This window comes from Pseudopodoces humilis, chromosome 24 (genome assembly GCF_049639895.1).
Source record: "Pseudopodoces humilis isolate 2021_Gansu_Grassland_sample_001 chromosome 24, ASM4963989v1, whole genome shotgun sequence".
NCBI lineage: Eukaryota > Metazoa > Chordata > Aves > Passeriformes > Paridae > Pseudopodoces > Pseudopodoces humilis.
In genome coordinates, this window is record NC_142223.1 from 812010 (window position 1) to 834550 (window position 22541).

The 22541-nt window shown below is 57.4% G+C and overlaps 1 protein-coding gene across 6 annotated transcripts in view; it reads left to right on the top strand.

Moving 5' to 3' along the window:
• Nucleotides 1-429: 429 nt before the first annotated feature.
• Nucleotides 430-22541, top strand: part of ARHGEF10L (Rho guanine nucleotide exchange factor 10 like) — a 29335-nt gene continuing 7223 nt past the window's right edge. The window contains exons 1-22 of one of the 6 annotated variants that reach the window (XM_088066538.1): nt 430-620; nt 3172-3232; nt 3930-4157; nt 4364-4391; nt 5009-5094; nt 5662-5745; nt 6486-6649; nt 9316-9424; nt 10300-10392; nt 11554-11660; nt 12497-12574; nt 12653-12832; nt 13345-13461; nt 14056-14148; nt 15197-15370; nt 16732-16877; nt 18078-18092; nt 18429-18613; nt 19453-19568; nt 19659-19786; nt 21450-21550; nt 21830-21951. In XM_088066538.1, coding sequence (XP_087922664.1) covers nt 3205-3232; nt 3930-4157; nt 4364-4391; nt 5009-5094; nt 5662-5745; nt 6486-6649; nt 9316-9424; nt 10300-10392; nt 11554-11660; nt 12497-12574; nt 12653-12832; nt 13345-13461; nt 14056-14148; nt 15197-15370; nt 16732-16877; nt 18078-18092; nt 18429-18613; nt 19453-19568; nt 19659-19786; nt 21450-21550; nt 21830-21951 — 2382 coding nt within the window. In that variant the 5' untranslated portion in view covers nt 430-620; nt 3172-3204. Of the gene's footprint in view, nt 621-3171; nt 3233-3929; nt 4158-4363; nt 4392-5008; nt 5095-5661; nt 5746-6485; nt 6650-9315; nt 9425-10299; nt 10393-10413; nt 11238-11553; nt 11661-12496; nt 12575-12652; nt 12833-13344; nt 13462-14055; nt 14149-15196; nt 15371-16731; nt 16878-18077; nt 18093-18428; nt 18614-19452; nt 19569-19658; nt 19787-21449; nt 21551-21829; nt 21952-22541 lie in introns of those variants that run through there. The other 5 variants (XM_088066539.1, XM_088066540.1, XM_014257301.2 and 2 more) reach the window with 5 other exon arrangements.

Below are 22541 nucleotides of genomic sequence, written 5' to 3' on the forward strand. Positions count from 1 at the left end.
CCGATTAAATGGGAATTTTGGGAAAAGAATGGGAATTTTGGGGCCGAATGAAAGGGATTTTTTGGGGGGCGGGAAAAAAAATCAGGAATCCTCGCTCGGGGCGCTTCAAATCCCGAGGTTTGGGGGGGGTTTGGGGGAGATTTATTTAAAAGGAATTTCGCCGGGAATTTCCAGGAAAAATCCGCTTTGCGCGGGAATTCCGGGAGAAACCCCGAATTCCTGGGATTGGGAATGGAGGGAAGAGGAGGGGGAGGAAGAGCGGGAGAAATAAAAAGGAGGAGGAGGAAAAGGGGGAAAAGGAGGAAAAGGGGAAAAAGGAAAAGGGGGAAAAGGAAAGGAAAAGGAAACGGAGGAAAAGGAAAAGGAGGAGGAGGAGGAGGAGGAGGAGGAAGGGGAGGAGGGAGCGGCCGATGATTCCCAAATCCCGGCATCCCTCGCTCCGCTGGAAGCGGCTCCGGGCCGGGGCCGGCGCCTCCCGCCGGGATTTGGGGATTTCGGGGTCAGCCCCGGAGCCGGGAGAGCCCCGGGGGGATCCCGGGATCCCGAGCTTCCCGCCGGGATCGGGAATTCCCGGCCCCGCGGCCCATGCGGACACCGAGCGGCGGCCGCGGCCTGCCCAGGTCAGCGCATTCCCGATTTTCCTGCCCCCGATTCCCGAAAAAATCCCTGGATCCAGCCGGGGACCCACCCCCCGCGGCCGCGGGTCCGCCCCCAAATCCATGGATCCGGAGCTTTTCCCTGCCCCGCGCCCCAGCCGCTCCCGGTTTTCCAGCCCCTGCTTCCCGAAAATCCAGCCCCAAATCCCTGGATCCAGCCCTAGATCCCAGTTCCCCGCCCCAAATTCCCATTTCCAGAGGTTTTCCCGGCGGGAAGAGCCCGCCCGTTCCTCCCCGCTGTCACCGCCGCTCCCGCTTTTCCTGCTGCTCCTTCTTCCCCCAAATCCGCCCCCAAATCCCTGGATCCACCTGGAAATTCCCATTCCCACTCCCAAATCCAGGGATCCCGAGGTTTTCCTGGCCGTTCCCGCTTTTCCTGCTCTCGCTTCCCAAAAATCCGCCCCCAAATCCCCGGATCCATCCCCCAATCCCGAAATCCAGAGCCCTTCCCACGGCCCGGCCATTCCCGCTGTTATTCCCACTCCAGAATTCCCAGTTTCCCCCCTAAGGCTTGGATTTCAAACTCCCAAAAAGCCGGGAATGAGAAATAAAATTCCCATGGGAAAACTCCCCCCCCATTCCCGCCCTTTTCCCGAATTCCCAAATCCCCGCGGGGTTTTCCTGCGGGAAATCCTCAGTTCCAGAGGCGGCGGGAGATTCCCGGAGCTTTTCCCGCTGTTAGGGAATTTTTGGAAAGCTTTGGCTGCCGCAGGAATGGAACCTCGGGAATCTCTTATCCTCCTTTTTTATCCCCCCGCTCCTCCTCCTTTTCTAAGGAATTATTTGGGATTTAGGGATTCCAAACATTCCAGGGAAAACCCCAAGGAACTCGGCTCCGGGGGGGAAAAATTCCCGATGTTTTGTGCCGGAATAAAACCAGGAATAAAATCCGGGATCTTGGGGAGCTCAGATCCGCGGGGGATTTTTTGGGAAGACGAAGGGAGTTTTGGGACAAAGGAAAGGGAATTTTTGGGGAAGATGATTGATTTATTCCCAGGTATTTATTCCCGGGATTAGCAGCAATTCCCGGACAATCCCGCTGGGATGGATCCCGGATTTCTGCTGGGATGGATCCCGGATTTCTGCTGGGATGGATCCCGGATTTCTGCTGGGATGGATCCCGGATTTCCCGCTGGGATGGATCCCGGATTTCTGCTGGGATGGATCCCGGATTTCCCGCCGCTGTTTCCAATCCCTGATCCGATCCCGGCTGGGATGGATTCGGACCCACGGGAAGGGCTCGGGATGATCCCGGGCTGGATCCGGATCCCTGGGATGATCCCGGGCTGGATCCGGGTGGATCCTGGAACGGCTCCGGTGCCAGGGATAAAAATATCCCGGGATAAAATTCCTCTGGGATCGGGAGAGCCGGGCCGGGCTTGGATCCGGCTGCTCCCGTTCCCACCGGGAAGCGCCGGAGCCTCCTTGGGAATCGCCGTTCCCAGGGATCATTCCCATCCCCACATCCTTGGATTTTCCCGCTTTCCCTTTTTCCCGGCCTGTTGTATTTCCATGGATCCCCGCTTCCCGTTTTTCCTCCCCAGCAGCTCCGGGAATTCCCATTCCCAGGGATTTTCCCGCTTTTCCTCTCCCGCGCATTCCCGCAGATCCCCGCTGGGCTGATCCCGTTTTTCCCTCATCCCACGGGATCCCTTTTGCTCCCGGGATGTTCCCGCCCGCAACTGCGCAGGAAACTCCGGGAAGATTCCCTTTTCCCCTTGGATCAATCCCAATCCCAGGATTATTTTGGAGGGCTGGGATAAATCCGGCGCTGGGATAAATCCGGGCCGGGCTGAGGTCAGCGCTCCAAACGGGAGTGACCTTTTCCCGGGATAAAATTGGGATGGGCCGCGATTCCCGCCGGGAGAAGGATCCAGAGCGGGGAGGGGCCGGATCCCGATCCCGGGGTTTTTTTTTTCCCGAGGATTCCCAATTTTTTTCGGGAGCCGGCGCTGCAAGGCCCGGGAATTCTCGGTGTCCCGGCTCCCGAGCTTTCCTGGGTTTTTCGGGATTCTTCTCCCACTTTTTGCGGATCGATCTTTCGCTGGATTCTTGTCCTGGATTCCCGGCGCCGCATCCCCAGGAAAATTCCCAGGTCGGGTGAGCCGGCAGAGGTTCCCGCTCCGGGAAAAGGGAAGATCCCGACTTTTCCCGGGAGATTTCCCCGGGATCATCCCTGGGGAGCGTTCCCAAGGCTCCGACCTTCCCGCCCTTCCCGGCGCCCTCCAGGCGCTCTCCGCTTTCCGGGCGGATGCTCCATCGATCCTGGATTGATCCCGGCCGGATCCCGGCGCTTCCCGCCCTTCCCCGGGAGCGGGATCCACAATTCCCGGGATAAATTCTCCCTGAGCCATTCCCGGCTCCTTGCCCGAGCTGGAGCTGGGCTTGGATCCGTCCCGCCAGGGCTGAGCCCCCTTTCCCAACCCTTTTTCCCCCTCTTTTCCAATCCTTTTCTCCCCTCTTTTCCAAGCCTTTTTTCCCTCTTTTCCAAGCCTTTTTTCCCGGTTTTCTGCAGGAACGCCCCTGGAGCAGCCGGGCCCCCCCCGCCATGGCCTCGCCCCCCCCGCCCGCAGTAGGTACTGTCAGCCTCGGCATCGGGAATTCGGGAATTCGGGGAATTTTGGGAATGGGGTGGGAAGGAGGGAGCAGCGCCCGGGGTATCCCAGATTTCCCGGCTGGAGCCGCTGGGGATTGGGAAGACACAGAGGGCTCTTGGATCCTGGGGTCTGGGGGGTGCTGATCCCGTTCTCTGGCTCTGTTTCCCTGGATCCCGATTCCCTGATTCCCGATTCCCTGATCCCCCATTTCCCGGGGTCCTGATCCCCCATTTCCCTGGATCCCGATTCCCTGGTCACTGATTCCCTGATCTGATTCCCTGATTCCCGATTCCCTGGTTCCCGATTCCAATTCCCCATTTCCCTGTTTCCCTGGTTCCCTGCTTCCTGAATCCCCGATTCCAATTCCCTGATCCCCCATTTCCCTGGTTCCCGATTCCCTGGTTCCCGATTCCCTGATCCCCCATTTCCCTGGTTCCCGATTCCCTGGTTCCCTGTTTTTTCCTCTTTCCCTCCATTCCCGGTCTCTGTTCCCATCCCTCTCCCTCCCCTTTCCCTTCTCCATCTCCATCCCCCTTTTCCCCTCCTCCTCCTCCTCCATCCCTTTTCCATCCTCCATTCCCGTCCTTCTCCCTCCGTCCCCACCCCTTTTCCATCTCCATCCCCTCCTTCCCCTTTTCCCATCCCGGTTTCCCGTTTTCCCGTTCTCCCATTCCAGGATCTCCCCCGGAGCCCCCCGGCCCCGCGGGGATGGAGGAGCTGGGCCAGGCCTTCGACTTCCAGGACAGCGAGGAGGAGGAGGAGGAGGAAGAGGAGGACGAGGAGGATTCCGGAGCTGATCCCTGCCCTGATCCCGGAGCCGATCCCGGAGCCGATCCCGGAGCCGATCCCGGTGCCGACGTCGCTCTCCGAGCGCCCCCGCGCCGGCGGCGCCCGCCTGGCTCCGGTGAGGAGCGTTCCCGGTGTGGAATTCCCGGTATTCCCAGCGTGGAATTCCCTGTATTCCCGGCGTGGAATTCCCGGCATTCCCGGCGTGGAATTCCCTGTATTCCCACTGTGGAATTCCCGGTATTCCCGGCGTGGAATTCCCGGTATTCTCGGTGTATCCCAGGGGTGCCGACACCGTTTCTCTTTGCTTTTCCTTCCCTGCAGACGGGCTGGGGATGGAGACCCAGGAAGGGTGAGTGGGATTTGGGGAATTTCCCGGGATTTCCTGGGAATTCCGGGGGTTTTAGTGGGATTTGGGGCATTTCCTGGGATTTCCTGGGAATTCCAGGGGTTTTAGTGGGATTTGCGGCATTTCCTGGGATTTCCAGGGAGTTTGGGGGTTCTGCTGGGGTTTTGAGGACTTCAGTGGGATTTCCATGGAATTTGGGGGAGTTCAGTGGGATTTGGGGGATTTGGTGGGATTTCCATGGAATTTTGGGGGGTTCTGGCGGGATTTCAGGGGGTTTCCTGAGACTTCCATGGAGTTTCCTGGGATTTTGGGGGATTTCAGGAAGTTTGTGGTGGAATTCTCAGTTTCCCCCAGCTTCTCGCCATTCCAAGGAGCTCCAGGCGGGAGAACTCTGGGATTTTGGGATCTTTTCCATCATCCCTAAGGAGCTGGGATGACCCTAAAACCTGGGATCCCCCAAATCCAGGGAGGAGCAGCTGGGGGGGGAATTCCTGATTTTGTTCCTGCCGTGGGAAGGGGGTGACGGGGAGCTGGGAGCTTTGGGAGCGCCCAATCCCGAGGGATTTGCCCCCATCCCGAGGGATTTTTCCCTGGAATGCTGCCTGACACCGCTCCCGCAGGATCCCGGCCCAGGTGAGCAACGGCGAGGCCGGAGGAGATTCCCAGATCCGGAACCGCACATGGAAGAGGGAGAGCATCTGCCGAGGTGGGGAAAAGCTGGAATAACCCCTGGGATAACCTTGGGATAACCCTGGATAACCTCTGGATAACCCCTGGATAACCCTGGAATAACCTCTGGATAACCCTGGGATAACCTTGGGATAACCTTGGGATAACACCTGGATAACCCTGGGATAACCTTGGGATAACCCCTGGATAACCCCTGGATAACCCTGGGATAACCTTGGGATAACACCTGGATAACCCTGGGATAACCTTGGGATAACCTTGGGATAACCCCTGGATAACCTCTGGATAACCCTGGGATAACCCTGGATAACCCTGGGATAACCTTGGGATAACCCTGGGATGATCCCTGGGATAACCCCTGGATAACTCTGGGATAATTCCTGGATAACCCCTGGATAACCTTGGGATAACTCCTGGATAACCCTGGGATAACCCCTGGATAACCTTGGAATAATCCCGGGATAACCCACGGTGGGCTTGGGGGTATTCCTGCATCCCGGTGGGATCCCAGGCTGCTGATCCCGATCCCGATGATCCCGATGATCCCGATGATCCCGATGATCCCGATCCCGGGCTTTTCCAGGGGAGCGTTTCTCCTTCCCGGAGGTGGAGGACGAGGTCATCTACGACGACGTTCCCTGCGAGGGCCTGGATGCGGAGCAGGACGGTACGGAAGCGCCGCTTCCCGCTTTTCCAGCTGGGAACTGCCTCTTCCCGCTTTTCCAGGGCTCCCCATCCCATTTTCCATCAAGAAGGAGGATCCCAACCTCCAGGGGGCTGTGGATGGGAATAAGCGGGGAATTCCTGGGATTTGGGAGGGGTGGAGCCCTCCCCAAACAAATCCCTGCTGGATCCATCCCGGCGTGCTCCCGGCTCCCCTCCGAACAATCAAACCCCAGAATTCCCATGGGGAGAAAAACGGGAATTGCGTGGGAATTGAGTGGGAATTAAGCGGGAATTGAGTAGGAATTGAATGGGATTCCTAGGAATGCAGACACGGGAATTGAGTGGGAACTGAGCGGGATTCCCGGGAATTCAAGCGCGGGAATTGAGCAGGAATTGAGCAGGAACTGAGCAGGAACTGAGCGGGATTCCCAGGAATGCAGACACGGGAATTGAGCAGGAATTGAGCGGGAACTGAGCGGGAATTGAGTGGGAACTGAGCGGGATTCCCGGGAATGCAGGCGTGGGAATTGAGCAGGAACTGAGTGGGAACTGAGCGGGAATTGAGCGGGAATTGAGTGGGAACTGAGCAGGATTCCCGGGAATGCAGACACGGGAATTGAGCGGGAATTGAGCGGGAATTAACCGGGATTCCCGGGAATGCAGACACGGGAATTGAGCGGGAATTGAGCGGGAATTGAGCGGGAATTGAGCGGGAATTAAGCGGGATTCCCGGGAATGCAGGCGCAGGGCTGCTCCCGGCCGCGGGGCCGCGCCTGGGCCCGGAGCTGGCCTGGAGCTCCAGCGAGTTCGAGAGCTACAGCGAGGGCGAGTCCGGAGAGGAATCCCGGCCGGAATCGCGGCGGGACGCCGAGCCCGCCAAGCTCCGAGCGGCCTTCCAGCCCAAGGTACCCATCCCGGGAATTCCCAACCCTCTGGAATGTTCGTCCTTCCCTGGGAATTCCCACCTCTCCAGCCCGAGGTACCCATCCCGGGAATTCCCAGCCCTCTGGAATGTTTGTCTCTCCCTTGGAGTCCTGATCCCTCCAGCCTGAAGTATCCGTCCTGGGAATTCCCAAACCTCTGGAATCCTCATCCTTCCCTGGGAGTTCCCACCTCTCCAGCACAGGATGTCCATCCCGGGAATTCCCATCCCTTTGAATCTTCGTCCCTCCAGCCCAAGGTGTCCCTTTGGAACCCTCATCCCGGCTTTTCCCGGGATTCTCCTGCGTGGAGGCACCGGAGCATCCTGCAGATGCTGCCGCGTTTTTCCTGGAATTCTCTTTCTCTTTTCCTCCTTCCCTTTGAATTTTTCCCCGGCTGGATCCTCTCCCTGCCTTTCCCTGCTGCACTTCCCGCTGCATCCCAGCTGGAATTTTTGGGATGATTTCTCCTGTTCCCGAACCTTTCCCTGCTGTCCCTGCGCTCCCTGCCTGCTCCCGGCCGGAATTCCGGGCTGCCGCCGCTGTTCCCTGCTCCTTTGGGATGATCTCTCCTGTTTTTTTGCATTTGCTGCTTCCCGGGATCTCTGCTCCGCTCTCCCGCTTTGCTTTGGGCTCAGCTCTCTCCCGACTTCCATAAACTCAAGGAAAAATGCGCCAGGACTAAGCGGGAGCTCCTGGCCCGGAGCCTTGGGGGGAAGGAAATGCAGGAGCTGAAGCACAAATCCGATTGGAAGGTACCGGTCCCATCCCGAAATTCCCAACATTCCCCGCGTGGAACGGATCCGGTCCCGTCCCGAAAGATCAGCCTGGAGCTGCCGAGGCGCCGCCGTCGGAATTCGGGGATTGCGGGGATCAGGAAGGAAGGGATTCAGGGATTTGGGAAGGAATCCAGGAAGGAATTCAGGAATTTAGGAAGAAATTCAGGAAGGAATTCAAGAATTCGGGAAGGAATTCACAAAGGAAGGAATTCAGCAATTCAGGAAGAAGTTCAGGAATTCAGGAAGGAATTCAGGAAGGAATTCAGGAATTCAGGAAGGAATTCGCAAAAGAAGGAATTCAGGAAGGAATTCAGGAAAGAATTCAAGAATTCAGGAGTTTGGGGGGGGGGGATGAAGGAATTCGGGGAGGAGTTCCAGAAGGAATTTGGGAATTCAGGAATCCAGGAAGGAATTCAAGAATTTAGGAAGAAATTCAGGAAGGAATTCAAGAATTCGGGAAGGAATTCAGGAGGGGAGGAAGGAGAATTTTGGGAATTGTGGAATTGCAGAGCCCATCCCATCCCGGAATTCCATGGGGTAAAGCAGCGGGATTTGGGGTGAAGCTCTGGGATTTGGGGAGTGAAAGGCCAATCCCCCTTTTCCTGCCCCACTCCTCCGATCCCGCCTCCCTTCCCGGCCCCGCTGGGCTGCTGCAGATCCATGGGCAGCATCCAGAGGGATCCGGAGGGATCCGGAGGGATCCCGGAGCCCTGGCCGCGTGCTGCTGCTCCCGGCTGCGTGGGAGAACAGGGAATGGCGCTCCATGGATGTTCCTGAGGGGCCGCCTGGAGCTTCCTGTGATCCCTGTGATCCCCGTGACCATCCCTGAGATCCCCGTTATCCTTGTTATCCCTGGGATCCTCGTGATCCCTGTGATCCCTGTGGCTCCCGTGATGATCCCGGTGATCCCTGGGATCCCGATGGTCCAGCTGATCCCTGTGATCCTGGTGACCTCTGTAATCCTGGTGATGATCCCGGTGATCCCTCTGATCCCTGTGCTCAGATCCTGCTGATCCCTGAGATCCCAGTGATCCCTGGGATCCTGCTGATCCCGGTGCTGATCCCGGTGATCCCAACACTGATCCCTGCGCTGATCCTGCTGATCCCCACGCTGATCCCTGCGCTGCTCCCTGTGCTGATCCTGGTGCTGATCCCACTGATCCCGGTGCTGATCCCAGCACTGATCCCCGTGATCCCAGCCCTGATCCTGCTCTGATCCCCGTGATCCCAGCCCTGATCCTGCTCTGATCCCCGTGATCCCAGCACTGATCCCATCTCTGATCCTGCTGATCCCATCCCCGATCCCAATGATCCCAGCCCCGATCCCGGTGATCCCAACCCTGATCCCAATGATCCCATCCCCGATTCCTGCACTGATCCCATCCCCGATCCCTATGCTGATCCCAGCCCCGATCCCGGTGATCCCAGCCCCGATCCCAGTGATCCCAGCCCCGATCCAAATGATCCCAGCCCTGATCCCGGTGATCCCAGCCCCAATCCTGATGATCCCAGCCCCGATCCCGGTGATCCCAGCCCCGATCCCAATGATCCCATCCCCGATCCCGGTGATCCCAGCCCCGATCCCAATGATCCCAGCTCTGATCCCGGTGATCCCAGCCCTGATCCCAATGATCCCATCCCCGATCCCGATGATCCCAGCCCCGATCCCGGTGATCCCAGCCCCGATCCCGGTGATCCCATCCCCGATCCCAATGATCCCAGCCCCGATCCCGGTGATCCCATCCCCGATCCCTATGCTGATCCCATCCCCGATCCCTATGCTGATCCCAGCCCCGATCCCGGTGATCCCAGCCCCGATCCCGATGATCCCATCCCCGATCCCGGTGATCCCAGCCCCGATCCCGTTCCCAGGTGTCGCAGCTGATGCGGGCGGCGCGCAGCGGCACCAGGGACGGGCTGGAGCGGACGCGCATGGCCGTGCTGCGCCGGGTCACCTTCCTGCAGCGCCGCGACGGCCCAGGTGAGCCCCGGGAATCCTCGGGAATCCTCGGGAATCCTCGGGAATCCTCGGGAATCTCATCCCCCGGGAATCGCCCGCCCCGCTTCCCTCCCTCATTCCAAGGATTCGGAGCTTTCCCGGGGCTCTGTGCCTCCCTCCTTTCGTCCTTTCGGGATGAGGCCTCAGCTTCCTCCTCAGGATTCCTTCCCGGCAGGATTTCTTTCCCTAAATTCCCAATTCCCAGGGGGTTTCCCTCAGATTTCTCCCTCAGGATTTCTTTCCCTAAATTCCCAATTACAGGGGGTTTCCCTCGGATTTTTCCCCTCCCGATTTTTTTCCCTAAATTCTCAGGGGGCTTCCCTTAGACTTTTCCCTCAGGATTTTTTCCCTGAATTCCGAATTCCCAGGTGGTTTCCCTTGGATTTTTCCCATCAGGATTTTTTCCCTGAATTCCCAATTCTCAGGGGGTTTCCCTTAGACTTTTCCCTCAGGATTTTTTCCCTAAATTCCCAATTTCCTGGCGATTTCCCTCCGATTTTTCCCTCCGGATTTCTTTCCCTGAATTCCCCATTCCCAGAGGGTTTTCCTGACCCTTCCCTATCCCGCAGGGGATGGGGAGCGGGAAAACCAAACCCCGCAGCCACGCGAAGCCCTTGGCGAGGGCGGTTTTTAGGGAAACCTGATCCCACTCACCTTTCCCGCTTTTCCGGGATTTTCCCCTGCATTTGAAGCTTTCCTTTGGCCGTTCCCTGCAAACTCCAACTCGCTCCCTGCGTTTTTGGGATGCGGCGGTGACTCCCCGCCGGCAGCAGCGGGGGTGTCCTTGGATTCCTTGGATTTTTCCCTCCGGGTTTCCCTCGGAATTCCCAATTCCCGGGGCTTTCCCTGTCCCGCAGGGGATGGGGAGCGCAGGAGGAGCGCGGCCGAGGCGGAGAAGCCGCCGCGCTCCCGCCGGAGCTCCCGGGTTTCCCTGGAGCAGCCGAGGGGAGGTAGGATCCGGGGGAGGTAGGATGGATCCCGCCGGATCGCCAGTGCCTGGAGCTTCCCGTGGGATCGGCTGCGTGTGTTCCCGGCATTCCCAGAGCATTCCCGGGGATTGGCTGCGTGTTCCCACCATTCCCAGAGCATTCCCAGGGTTTGGCTGCGTGTTCCCGGCATTCCCAGAGCATTCCCGGGGATTGGCTGCGTGTTCCCGCCATTCCCAGAGCATTCCCAAGGATTGGCTGCGTGTTCCCGCCATTCCCAGAGCATTCCCAAGGATTGGCTTCATGTTCCCGCCATTCCCAGAGTGTTCCCATGGGATCGGCTTCGTGTTCCTGGTGTCCCCGCAGCTTCCCATGGGATTGGCTGCGTGTTCCCGCCATTCCCAGAGCATTCCCAGGGTTTGGCTGTGTGTTCCCGCCATTCCCAGAGCATTCCCAGGGATTGGCTTCGTATTCCTGCCATTCCCAGAGCATTCCCAGGGATTGGCTGCGTGTTCCCGCCATTCCCAGAGCATTCCCAAGGATTGGTTGCATGTTCCCGCCATTCCCAGAGCATTCCCAGGGATCCATCCCGCCATTCCCGCACGGCCAGCGCGGCTTTGGGGCGCGGCAATCCCGGGAGAGCATCCCCGGGAGGAGGAGCCGAAATTAGGGAAGGAAAGAGGTCCCCGCAGCCCTTCCCTTCCTTCCTGCCCCCCGGCCCTTCCCTCCCCTCCGATTCCCGGGATTTCTGGCCCGGGATGGGGCCATGTGGAGGCGGCGGCCGCGCTCCCGTCCCGACCTTTCCTTGGCTCATCCCGAGCTTTCCTTGGCTCGCTTGCCCTCCTCCTCCTCGGCTGCTTCGGCCTCGGGTAAGGGCTGCCCGCTCCGGCGCTTCCCGCTTTTCCTGCGCTTCCGGCTCCTTTTCCCGGCTCTTTTCCCGCTGGCTTGGACTGAGGGCGAGGAGCTGTTCCCGGGCAGATTTTTGGGATGGGGACCATCCCTGTCCCATCCCTGTCCCATCCCTGTCCCATCCCTGTCCTGCTCCCGCTCCTGCCTGGCTCGTCTCGGTACCCGGTGATCGCTCTGGAAGATACCGGGAAAAGTGGGAAAAGCGGGAAAAGCGGGAAAAGCAGGAAAAGCGGGGAAAAAGGTTCAGTTGGGGGTTTCTGGTGTTTCCCTGCCCAGGGGACTCGGAGGAGGAGGATTCCGGGTTCCTGGAGGTCACCGTGTCTGACATGAAACATCCCCCACCCGAGCTGGGCCCCGCGCCCGAGGGGCTGAGCCCGCAGCAGGTCTGGGATTGGGATTGGGATTGGGATTGGGATTGGGATTTGGATTTGGATTGGGGCTTTCCTGGGATTGGGATTGGGGCTTTCCTGGGATCTGGGATCTGGGCTTTCCTAGGATTTGGGATCGTGGCTTTCCCGGGATTGAGACTGTGGCTTTCCCGGGATCTGGGATCTGGGCTTTCCCAGGATCTAGGATGAGGGATTTCCCAGGATTGAGATCGGGGCTTTCCCGGGATCTGGGATCAGGGATTTCCCGGGATCTGGGATCGGGGCTTTCCCAGGACCTGGGGGTGTCACGGCCTCCCCTGGGCCCCGGCGGTTGAGCAGTGGGGAAACGCCGAGTCAGCAGAACCGGCGCTGCTGAGTCAGCACTTCCGCCAGGCTGGGGCTGCTTCCCTTTTCCTGGGATTTGGGGTTGGGGGATCACGGCCGGGCCCCACAGGCTGGGCCTGCATTTCCCTGATCCCGGGATTCGGGATTTGTGGGATCGGGGCTCTGCCTGCATTTCCTCGATCCTGGGATTTGGGATTTGTGGGATCACAGCCGGGCCCCACAGGCTGTGCCTGCATTTCTCGGATCCTGGGATTTGGGATCTGTGGGATCGGGGCTCTGCCTGCATTTCCTGGATCCTGGGATTCGGGATTTGGGGGATCAGGGCTGTGCCTGCATTTCCTCGATCCTGGGATTTGGGATTTGTGGGATCACAGCTGAGCCCCACAGTCTGTGCCTGCATTTCCCGGATCCTGGGATTCGGGATTTGTGGGATCAGGGCAGTACCTGCATTTCCCGGATCCTGGGATTGGGGGTTTTGGGATCCCGGACATTCCCGTGTCCCGCAGGTGCTCCGGCGGCACATCCTGGGCTCCATCGTGCAGAGCGAGCGCAGCTACGTCGATTCCCTGAAGCGCATCCTGCAGGTGGGGGGACCCCGTTTTCCCGGGATTGGGCACCCAACTGGCGCCGATCCCGGGATCCCAGCGCCGGAATTCCCGCAGGATTACCGGAACCCGCTGCTGGAGATGGAGCCCAAGGTGCTGAGCGCCCGCAAGTGCCAGGTGGTGTTTTTCCGGCTGAAGGAGATCCTGCAGTGCCACTCCATGTTCCAGATCGCCCTGGCCTCCCGCGTGTCCGAGTGGGATTCCAATGAGAAGATTGGAGACCTCTTCGTGGCCTCGGTGCGGGGAAAACCGGGAAGAGCCCCAAATCCCGCCGGGATCCCAGAAAAAGCCAGGAATAGCCCCCGCCAAAATCCCCCGGGGTCGCGTCGGAAAAAGCCAGGAATAGCCCCCAACATCTCCCTTGGATCCCATAAAAAACTGGGAATCACACCCAGAGTTCCCCTGGGATCATCCCATAAAAAACCGGGGAAAATCCCTTTGGGATCTCATCCATGAGGAATCACTCCAAAAATCCCCCTTGGATCCCATAAAAAAACCGGGAATCACCCCCAGAATCCCCCTGGGATCATCCCATAAAAAACCGGGGAAAATCCCTTTGGGATCTCATCCACGAGGAATCACTCCAAAAATCCCCCTTGGATCCCATAAAAAACCAGGAATCCCCCCCGGATGGATCCCATCAGGGGCGGGTGGAGCGATAGAACCCCAAGCCGGGACACCCCCAGCCCCCACGCTTGGCCCATCCCGGTTTTTCCGGGAATTCCCACCTCATTCCCGCTCTCTCCCAGTTCTCCAAGTCCATGGTGCTGGATGTCTACAGCGACTACGTCAACAACTTCACCACGGCCATGGCCCTCATCAAGAAGGCGTGTCTGACCAAACCCGCCTTCCTGGACTTCCTCAAGGTCAGCTTCTCCCCAAAATCCCGCTTTTTTATGGCTTTTCCCAAAATCCCATTTTTCTGGCATTTCCCCAGAATCATAGTTTTTATGGCATTTCTCCCAAATCCCGGTTTTTATGGCTTTTCCCCCAAATCTCTGCTTTTATTTTGTTTTCCCAAATCCCTGTTTTGATGGCATTTCCCAGAATCCCTTTTTTTTATGGCTTCTCACATTCCCAGTTTTTATGGCTTTTCCCCCAAAATCCCAGTTTTTATGGCATTTTCCCAAAATCATAGTTTTTATGGCATTTCTCCCAAATCCCAGTTTTTACGGCATTTCGCCCAATCCTGGTTTTTATGGCACTTCCCCCAAAATCCCATTTTTCTGGCATTTCCCCCAAATCCCAGTTTTTATGGCACTTCCCCCAAAATCCCAGTTTTTCTGTCATTTCCCCCAAATCCCACTTTTATGCCATTTCCCCAATCCCAGTTTTTAATTTCCCCAAAATCCCTGTTTTTATTTTATTTCCCCCAATCCCGTTTTCCTGTCATTTCCCCCAATCCCGGTTTTTATGGAATTTCCCCCAATCCTGGTTTTTCCGGCGTTCCTCCCTGGCAGAAGCGGCAGATGGCCAGCGCCGACCGCGTCACGCTCTACGGGCTGATGGTGAAACCCATCCAGAGGTTCCCTCAGTTCATCCTCCTCCTGCAGGTGAGGAGGGAGAGATCCTGGAGAACCTTGAGGAGCTCCTGGAGAACCTTGAGGAGCTCCTGGAGAACCTTGAGGGGCTCCTGGAGAACCTTGAGGAGCTCCTGGAGGACCTTGAGGAGCTCCTGGAGAACCTTGAGGATCTCCTGGAGGACCTCGAGGAGCTCCTGGAGGACCTTGAGGAGCTCCTGGAGGACCTTGAGGAGCTCCTGGAGGACCTTGAGGAGCTCCTGGAGGACCTTGAGGAGCATCTGGAGGACCTTGAGGAGCTCCTGGAGGACCTTGAGGAGCTCCTGGAGGTGGTTTTGGAGAAGGTTCTGGAGAAGAACCTTTATGAACGCTGCAGGACAGGGCCAGGCTTCTTTTTGGTTGGATTTTTGGATCCATCCCAAGGATCATCTTCCAAGCTTTGGTTTTGGAGGTGCCTAAAGCGCTCCAAATTCCCTCAGTCCATCCTTCTCCTGCAGGAGAACCTCCTGGGAAGGGAGGTTCTGGAGAAGGTTTTTGGGGAGGTTCTGGAGAAGGTTTTTGGGAGCTTCTGGAGAAGGTTTTTGGGAGATTTTGGAGAAGGTTTTGGGAGGTTCTGCACAAGGTTTTTGGTAGGTTCTGCAGAAGGTTTCTGGGAGGTTCTGGAGGAAGGTTTTTGGGAGATTTTGGAGAAGGTTTTGGGAGATTTTGGAGAAGATTTTGGGAGGTTCTGGAGAAGGTTTTTGGGAGGTTCTGGAGAAGGTTTTTGGGAGGTTTTGGAGAAGGTTTTGGGGATGTTCTGCAGAAGGTTTTTGGGCGGTTCTTGAGAAGGTTCTGGGAGGTTCTGGAGAAGGTTTTGGGAGGTTCTGCAGAAGGTTTTTGGGAAGTTCTGCAGAAGGTTTTTGGGAGCTTTTGGAGAAGCACCTTTTTGGGGAACTGCAGAACAGCGCCGCACTTCGGCACGAGCACCCTGGTTGGATTTTTGGATCCACCCAAGGATCATCCCCCAAACCTGAGCTGTGGAGGCTCTGGAGGTCGCCGGTCCCTGTGGACCGCGGCCATTCCCGGTGTTTCCGTGTGCCAGGACATGCTGAAGAACACGCCGCGCGGCCACGCCGACCGGTTGGCGCTGCAGCTGGCGCTGACCGAGCTGGAGACGCTGGCCGAGAAGCTCAACGAGCAGAAGCGCTTGGCTGACCAGGTGGCCGAGATGCAGCAGCTCAGTAAGAGCATCAGCGACCGCAGCAGCCTCAACAAGGTGGGGGCTCCTCGTCATCCTCATCTTCATCCTCCCGCTCGTCTTCGTCCTCAGCCTTGTCCTCAGCTTCATGCTTGGCCTTATTGTCCTCATCCTCCTCATCCTCCTTGTTCTCCTCATCTTCGTCCTCGTTCTGTTTCTCTTCCTCATCCTCTTTGTCCTCTCATCCTCTTCTTCCTCCTCCTTCTCCTCATCTTCCTGCTTATCTTCATCCTTATCCTGCTTCTCCTCCTTCTCCTCCTTCTCCTCCTTGTCCTGCTCATTGTCCTGCTCCTCATCCTCATCTTCATCCTCATCCTCCTCCTCCTCCTGCTCATCTTCATCCTCAGCCTTATCCTGCTTGTCCTCCTTGTCCTCCTTGTCCTGCTCATTGTCCTGTTCCTCCTCCTCATCCTCGTCTTCATCCTCATCCTCCTCATCCTCCTGCTCATCTTCATCTTCAGCCTTATCCTGCTTGTCCTCCTTGTCCTCCTTGTCCTCCTCCTCCTCATCCTCCTGCTCATCTTCATCCTTATCTTGCTTGTCCTCCTTGTCCTGCTCCTTGTCCTGCTGCTCCTCCCCTTCATCCTCCTCATCCATCTCCTCCTCCTCCTCATCCTCCTGCTCATCTTCATCCTTGTCCTGCTTCTCCTCCTCCCCATCCCCATTCCTGGCCGGATCTGGAGCTGCTGGGTGGGATTTGCGGCTCCCTGTCCACCCTGGGGATTTTGGGAAGCCGGATCCCTCTCTGCTCCCAGAGGATCTTGATCCAAACCGAGCCTTGAGGGTGGAATTTGGGAATTCCTCCCCAAGGATCTGTTGGATTTGGATTTGGAGCTCCCTCTCCGTGTCAGGGCGTCTCCAGGTTCTGGAGAAGATTTTTGGGAGATTGTGGAGGAGGTTTTTGGGAGGATCTGGAGAAGGTTTTGGGGAGGATCTGGAGAAGGTTTTGGGGAGGATCTGGAGAAGGTTTTGGAGGACTGGGGAGATTCTGGAGGAGATTGGGAAGGTTTTGGAGATGCTTGGGGAGGTTCTGGAGAAGGTTTTTGGTAGGTTCTGGGGAAGGTTTTTGGGAGCTTCTGGAGAAGGTTTGGGAGGTTCTTGAGAAGGTTTTGGGGAGGTTCTGGGGAAGATTTTTGGGTGGTTCTGGAGAAGGTTTTTGGGAGCTTCTGGAGAAGGTTTTTGGTAGGTTCTGGGAAAGGTTGGAGAAGTTCTGGAGACGGTTTTGGGAGGCTCCAGAGGAGAATTTGGAAGTTCTGCAGGAGCTTTGGGGACCTTTTGGAGCAGCTTTATCTTTTGCCAATGGCGGGAATTCCGGCTCCGTGGTGGGCTCGGCCTCTCTGGGGTGGCCTCTGGAGTGAGACCTGGGGCTCGTCCCGCAGCTGCTGAGCTCGGGGCAGCGGCAGCTGCTGCTGTGCGAGACGTTGACCGAGACGGTGTACGGGGACCGCGGGCAGCTGCTCAAGTCCAAGGAGAGGAAGGTGTTCCTGCTCAGCGACCTCCTGGTCTGCGCCAACGTCAACTTCAGGTACGGGCCGGCCACCTGCTGAGCCCGGAGACTCTGGAGGGGGCAGCGCCTCCTTGTCTTCGTCCTCGTGCTCGTCCTCATCCTCATCCTCATCCTCGTCGTCGTCCTTGTCCTCATCCTCGTCCTCTTCTTTATTCTCATTCTCCTTGTTCTTGTCTTCATTGTCCTTATTGTCCTCCTCTTCCTCGTCCTCATCCTTCTCCTCATCCTCGTCCTCCTCGTCCTTGTCCTCCTGGTCCTCACCCTCCTCCTCTTCCTCCTGCTCCTCCTCTTCCTCTTCCTCCTCTTCCTCTTCCTTCTCCTCGTCCTCATCCTCATCCTCATCCTCTTCCTTCTCCTCCTCCTCCTCCTCCTCCTCCTCCTCCTCATCCTCATCCTCATCCTCTTCCTCCTCTTCCTCCTCTTCCTCCTCTTCCTCCTCTTCCTCCTCTTCCTCCTCTTCCTCCTCTTCCTCCTCATCCTTATCCTCCTCCTCCTCCTCCTCCTCCTTCTCCTCATCCTTGTCTCTCTTGTCCTCATCTTCCTCTTCCTCATCCCCATCCCCATTTTTAGGGAGAATCCCACCGAGTTTGGGGGTTTTGAGAGAATCTCCATCAAATTTGGGGTTTTTGGGTGGGAATCCCAACGAGTTTGGGGTTTTTGGGTGGGAATCCCAACGAGTTTGGGGTTTTTGGGTGGGAATCCCATCGAGTTTGGGGTTTTTGGGAGAATCTCCATCAAATTTGGGGGTTTTGGGTGGGAATCCCAACGAGTTTGGGGTTTTTGGGTGGGAATCCCAACGAGTTTGGGGTTTTTGGGTGGGAATCCCACCGAGTTTGGGGGTTTTGAGAGAATCTCCATCAAATTTGGGGTTTTTGGGTGGGAATCCCATCGAATTTGGGGTTTTTGGGTGGGAATCCCATTGAGTTTGGGGTTTTTGGGTGGGAATCCCAACGAGTTTGGGGTTTTTGGGTGGGAATCCCATCGAATTTGGGGTTTTTGGGTGGGAATCCCATCGAATTTGGGGTTTTTGGGTGGGAATCCCATCGAGTCTGGGGTTTTCCTGCCCGCCTTTGACCCCCCGCTGCTGCTGTGGGGTCTCGGAGCCGCTGTGGGTTCCAGGAACGGGGTGGGATGGGCGGAATTTGACACCGCCAAGCGGGAAAAGCTCCCGGAATTCCCAGAAAATCCCGCTGAACTCCTCCTTTTTGCCCTCTCCAGGCCGGTGCCCGCAGGGTAGGTGCCGGGCGTGCTGTGCTGTGTGGCGTGCCCCACTTTTGGGGGTTCCTGCACGGTGTGGGGTGCTCGGCCTGCCGCCTGCATTTCGGGGGGGGAGATTTTGGGAAATTCCAGTGGGTTTTTTGGGAAAATCCGGGCGTTTTTGTTAAACCTGGAATTCTTGCCGTGGCTGGAAATCCGCAGCCCGGCCTTCGGTGGGTTCCCGTGTGGCGTGGGCTGCTGGGCTTGCGGGAGGCGTCTGTTTTTGGGGAAAATCGGGGTTTTTTGGGGGAAAATCCGGGTTTTTTTGGGAAAATCCGGGTTTCTATTGACCTGGAATTCTTGCCTTGGCAGAGGCCAGCTGGAAATCAGCAGCCTGGTGCCGCTGGGCCCCAAGTACGTGCTGAAGTGGAGCACGGCCCTCCCGCAGGTGCAGGTGGTGGAGGTGGGCCAGGAGAGCGGCGCCGGCGACAAGGACGGCGCGGCCGCGGCCAACGCCGGCCAACGCCGGCACGCGCCCGCCGGCCAGGCCGCCCACAGTGAGCTCCAGAGGGAATTCGGGGGGATTTCTTCAAGCTGGGAGGTGGTGGGGTCGTGGGTGTGGAGCTCCAGCGGAATTCCTGATGGGAGAACTTCCCTGGGCTGGGATTTGGGGGATTTTAGGGGGTTTCATCACTCTGGGAGGTGTTGGGGTTGGAGATGTGGTGTTCCAGTGGAATTCCTGATGGGAGAACTTCCCTGGGCTGGGATTTGGGGGATTTCATCAGTCTGGGAGGTGGTGGGGTCGTGGGTGTGGAGCTCCAGCTGGATTTCCAATGGGAAAAACTCCCTGGGCTGGGATTTTAGGGGATTTCATCAGTCTGGGAGGTGGTGGGGTCAGAGATGTGGATCTCCAGCTGGATTTCCAACGGGAAAACCTCCCTGGGCTGGGATTCGGGGGATTTTAGGGGATTTCATCACTCTGGGAGGTGTTTGGGTCAGAATTCCAGTGGAATTCCCAATGGGAGAACTTCCCTGGGCTGGGATTCAGGCGATTTCATCACTCTGGGAGGTGGTGGGGTTGTGGATGCAGAGCTCTGGACGAATTCCCAATGGTAAAACCTCCCTGGGCTGGGATTTGGGGGATTTCATCACTCTGGGAGGTGTTGGGGTTGGAGATATGATGTTCCAGTGGAATTCCCGATGGGAGAACCTCCCTGGGCTGGGATCTGGGGGATTTTGGGAGATCTCACCCCTCTTGGAGTCCCCACCCGTGGCCGTGTTTGAGGCGCTCGGGGCTCTCCGTGGTGCCGCTGGCTCCCGGGCTCCAGCTCGGGGTCTCCTCCACCCCGGGGTGGATCCCGGGGCGTTCCTGAAATCCCGTTTTTCCCCCCCAAAGACAAGGTGTACCTGGGCCCCCCGCGGCTCTTCCAGGAGCTGCAGGACCTGCAGAAGGACCTGGCGGTGGTGGAGCAGATCACGCTGCTCGTCAGCACCTTGCACGGCACCTACCAGGTACCGGCCGGGAGCGCCGGCTTCTCCGGCGGGATCGGGGGTGATCCCGAAATCCCACGGCGCTCTGGGAACGTTCCCGGTGTTCTCCAGAACCTGAACATGACGGTGGCGCAGGACTGGTGCCTGGCCCTGCAGAGGATGATGAAGGTCAAGGAGGAAGAGATCCACTCGGCCAACAAGTGCCGGCTGCGGCTGCTGCTGCCCGGAAAACCGGACAAGTGAGGGCGGGAATGCGGGAATGCGGGAATGGGGGAATGCGGGAATGGGGGAATGCGGGAATGCGGGAATGCGGGAATGCGGGAATGCGGGAATGCGGGAATGCTGGGAATGCAGGAATGCGGGAATGCAGGAATGGGGGATTGCGGGAATGCTGGGAATGTGGGGAGGAAGAGGGAAAGGGATGAGGGAGAGGAGGATGAGGATGAAGAGCAGGATGAAGATGATGAGGATGAGGAAGATGAGGATGAGGAGGACGAGGAGGAGGATGAGGAGGATGATGGGGATGAGGAGGAAGAGGGAAAGGGATGAGGGAGAGGAGGATGAGGATGAAGAGCAGGATGAAGATGATGAGGATGAGGAAGATGAGGATGAGGATGAGGAGGACGAGGACAAGGAGGAGGATGAGGAGGATGATGGGGATGAGGAGGAAGAGGGAAAGGGATGAGGGAGAGGAGGATGAGGATGAAGAGCAGGATGAAGATGATGAGGATGAGGAAGATGAGGATGAGGAGGACGAGGAGGAGGATGAGGAGGATGATGGGGATGAGGAGGAAGAGGGAAAGGGATGAGGGAGAGGAGGATGAGGATGAAGAGCAGGATGAAGATGATGAGGATGATGAGGAAGATGTGGACAATGAGGAGGAGGGTGGGGAGGAAGAGGATGAGGAAGATGAGGAAGAGAAGGGAAGAGAAAAATGAGAAGGAGGATGAAGAGCAGGATGAAGATGATGATGAGGAGGGTGAGGATCACAATGAGGAGGAGGATGAGGATGAGGGTGGTGATCACAGTGAGGAAGAGGAAGAGGAGGGAAGAGGAAGAGGAGGAGAAGGTGGATGAAGATGAAGATGATGATGAGGATGAGGATGAAGATGATGATGAGGATCACAGTGAGGAAGAGGAAGAGGGAGGAAGACGAGGAGAAGGAGGATGAAGATGATGAGGATGAGGGTGGGGATCACAGTGAGGAAGAGGAAGAGGAGGGAGGAGGAAGAGGAGGAGAAGGTGGATGAAGATGATGATGATGAAGATGATGAGGATGAGGATCACAGTGAGGAAGAGGAAGAGGGAGGAAGACGAGGAGAAGGAAGATGAAGATGAGGCTGATGAGGATGAGGGTGGGGATCACAGTGAAGATGAGGAAGAGGAGGGAGGAGGAAGAGGAGGAGAAGGAGGATGAGGAGGAGGATGAAGATGAGGAGGAGGATGAAGGTGGTGATCACAGTGAGGAAGAGGAAGCAGAGGGAGGAGGAAGAGGAGAAGGAGGATGAAGATGATGATGAGGATGAGGATCACAGTGAGGAAGGGAAGGAAGACGAGGAGAAGGACGATGATGATGATGAGGATGAGGGTGGGGATCACAGTAAAGATGAGGATGAGGAGGGAGGAGGAAGAGGAGAAGGAGGATGAAGATGATGAGGATGAGGACGAGGATCAAGGTGGGGATCACAGTGAGGAAGAGGAAGAGGAGGGAGGAGGAAGATGAGAAGGATGATGAGGAAGATGATGAGCATGAGGGTGGGGATCACAGTGAGGAAGAGGAGGAAGATGAGAAGAAGGAGGATGAAGATGATGATGAGGATCGCAGTGAGGAAGGGGAGGAAGACGAGGAGAAGGAGGATGAAGATGATGACGATGAGGCTGAAGGCTGCCGTGTCCCGCAGGTCCGGGCGCCCCATCAGTGTCATGGTGGTGTTCATCACCCCCAACCCCCTCAGCAAGATCTCCTGGGTGAACCGGCTGCACCTGGCCAAGATCGGCCTGCGTGAGTCTTCCCGGAAAACCCGGGAAAGGGGGGAAAACCGGGAGCGAGGGGCCGGAGCCGGGCTGGGAAGTCGGAATATTTTCCTGTAATTCCGGGTTTTTCGGGATTTTTTTTTTTTTATTATTATTTTTCTTTCCCCCCGCCCTCCACGCTGCGATAATTCCGTGAAGCGGGTGAGGCACGTCCCGAATCCGTGGGAAACGGTGGATTGGGATGGGATTGGATCCCGAAGGTGGGGTTTGGGGTCGGGCTGATCCCGGAGCTCCCGGTTTTCCGCAGGGGAGGAGAACCAGCCGGGCTGGCTCTGCCCGGATGAGGACAGGAAGAGCCGAGCTCCCTTCTGGTGCCCCATCCTGTCCTGCCACATTCCAGCCTTCTCCTCCAAAGCCTTGGATCTGCAGGTGAGAGCCGGGAAAACCCCGGATCCGGGAGGGAAAGGCACAAATCCCATCCTGGAAAGGCTGGAAAAACCCCGGATCTGAGAGGGAAAGGCATAAATCCCACCCTGGAAGGGCTGGAAAAGCCCCGGATCCGGGAGGGACAGGCACAAATCCCATCCTGGAAAGGCTGGAAAAGGCAGGAATTGGTGCAGTTCAGCTTGGAAAGTTGGGAATAGTAACTGGATCCCAGATTTTGGGATCTGCACTGACATCCTACATGTGTTGGGATAATTTGGGTTCTCCATCCCCGTTTCCCTCCTGATCCATCATTTTTGGGAGGAAAGGCCCAAATCCACATGGAAAACCCTCGGATCCAGGTGGGAAAGGCACAAATCCCACTCTGGAAGGGCTGGAAAAAGCAGGAATTGAGGCAGTCCAAGGGGGAAAATTTGGAATAGCAGCTGGATCCCAGATTTTGGGGTTCCCACTGATTCCCTGCCTGTTTGGGGTGCTTTGGGTTCTCCATCCTCTTTCCCTTTGCATCCACGAACTTTGGGGCGGAAAAGCCCAAATCCCACAGCGGAGGGGCTGGAAAAGGCAGGAACTGGGAC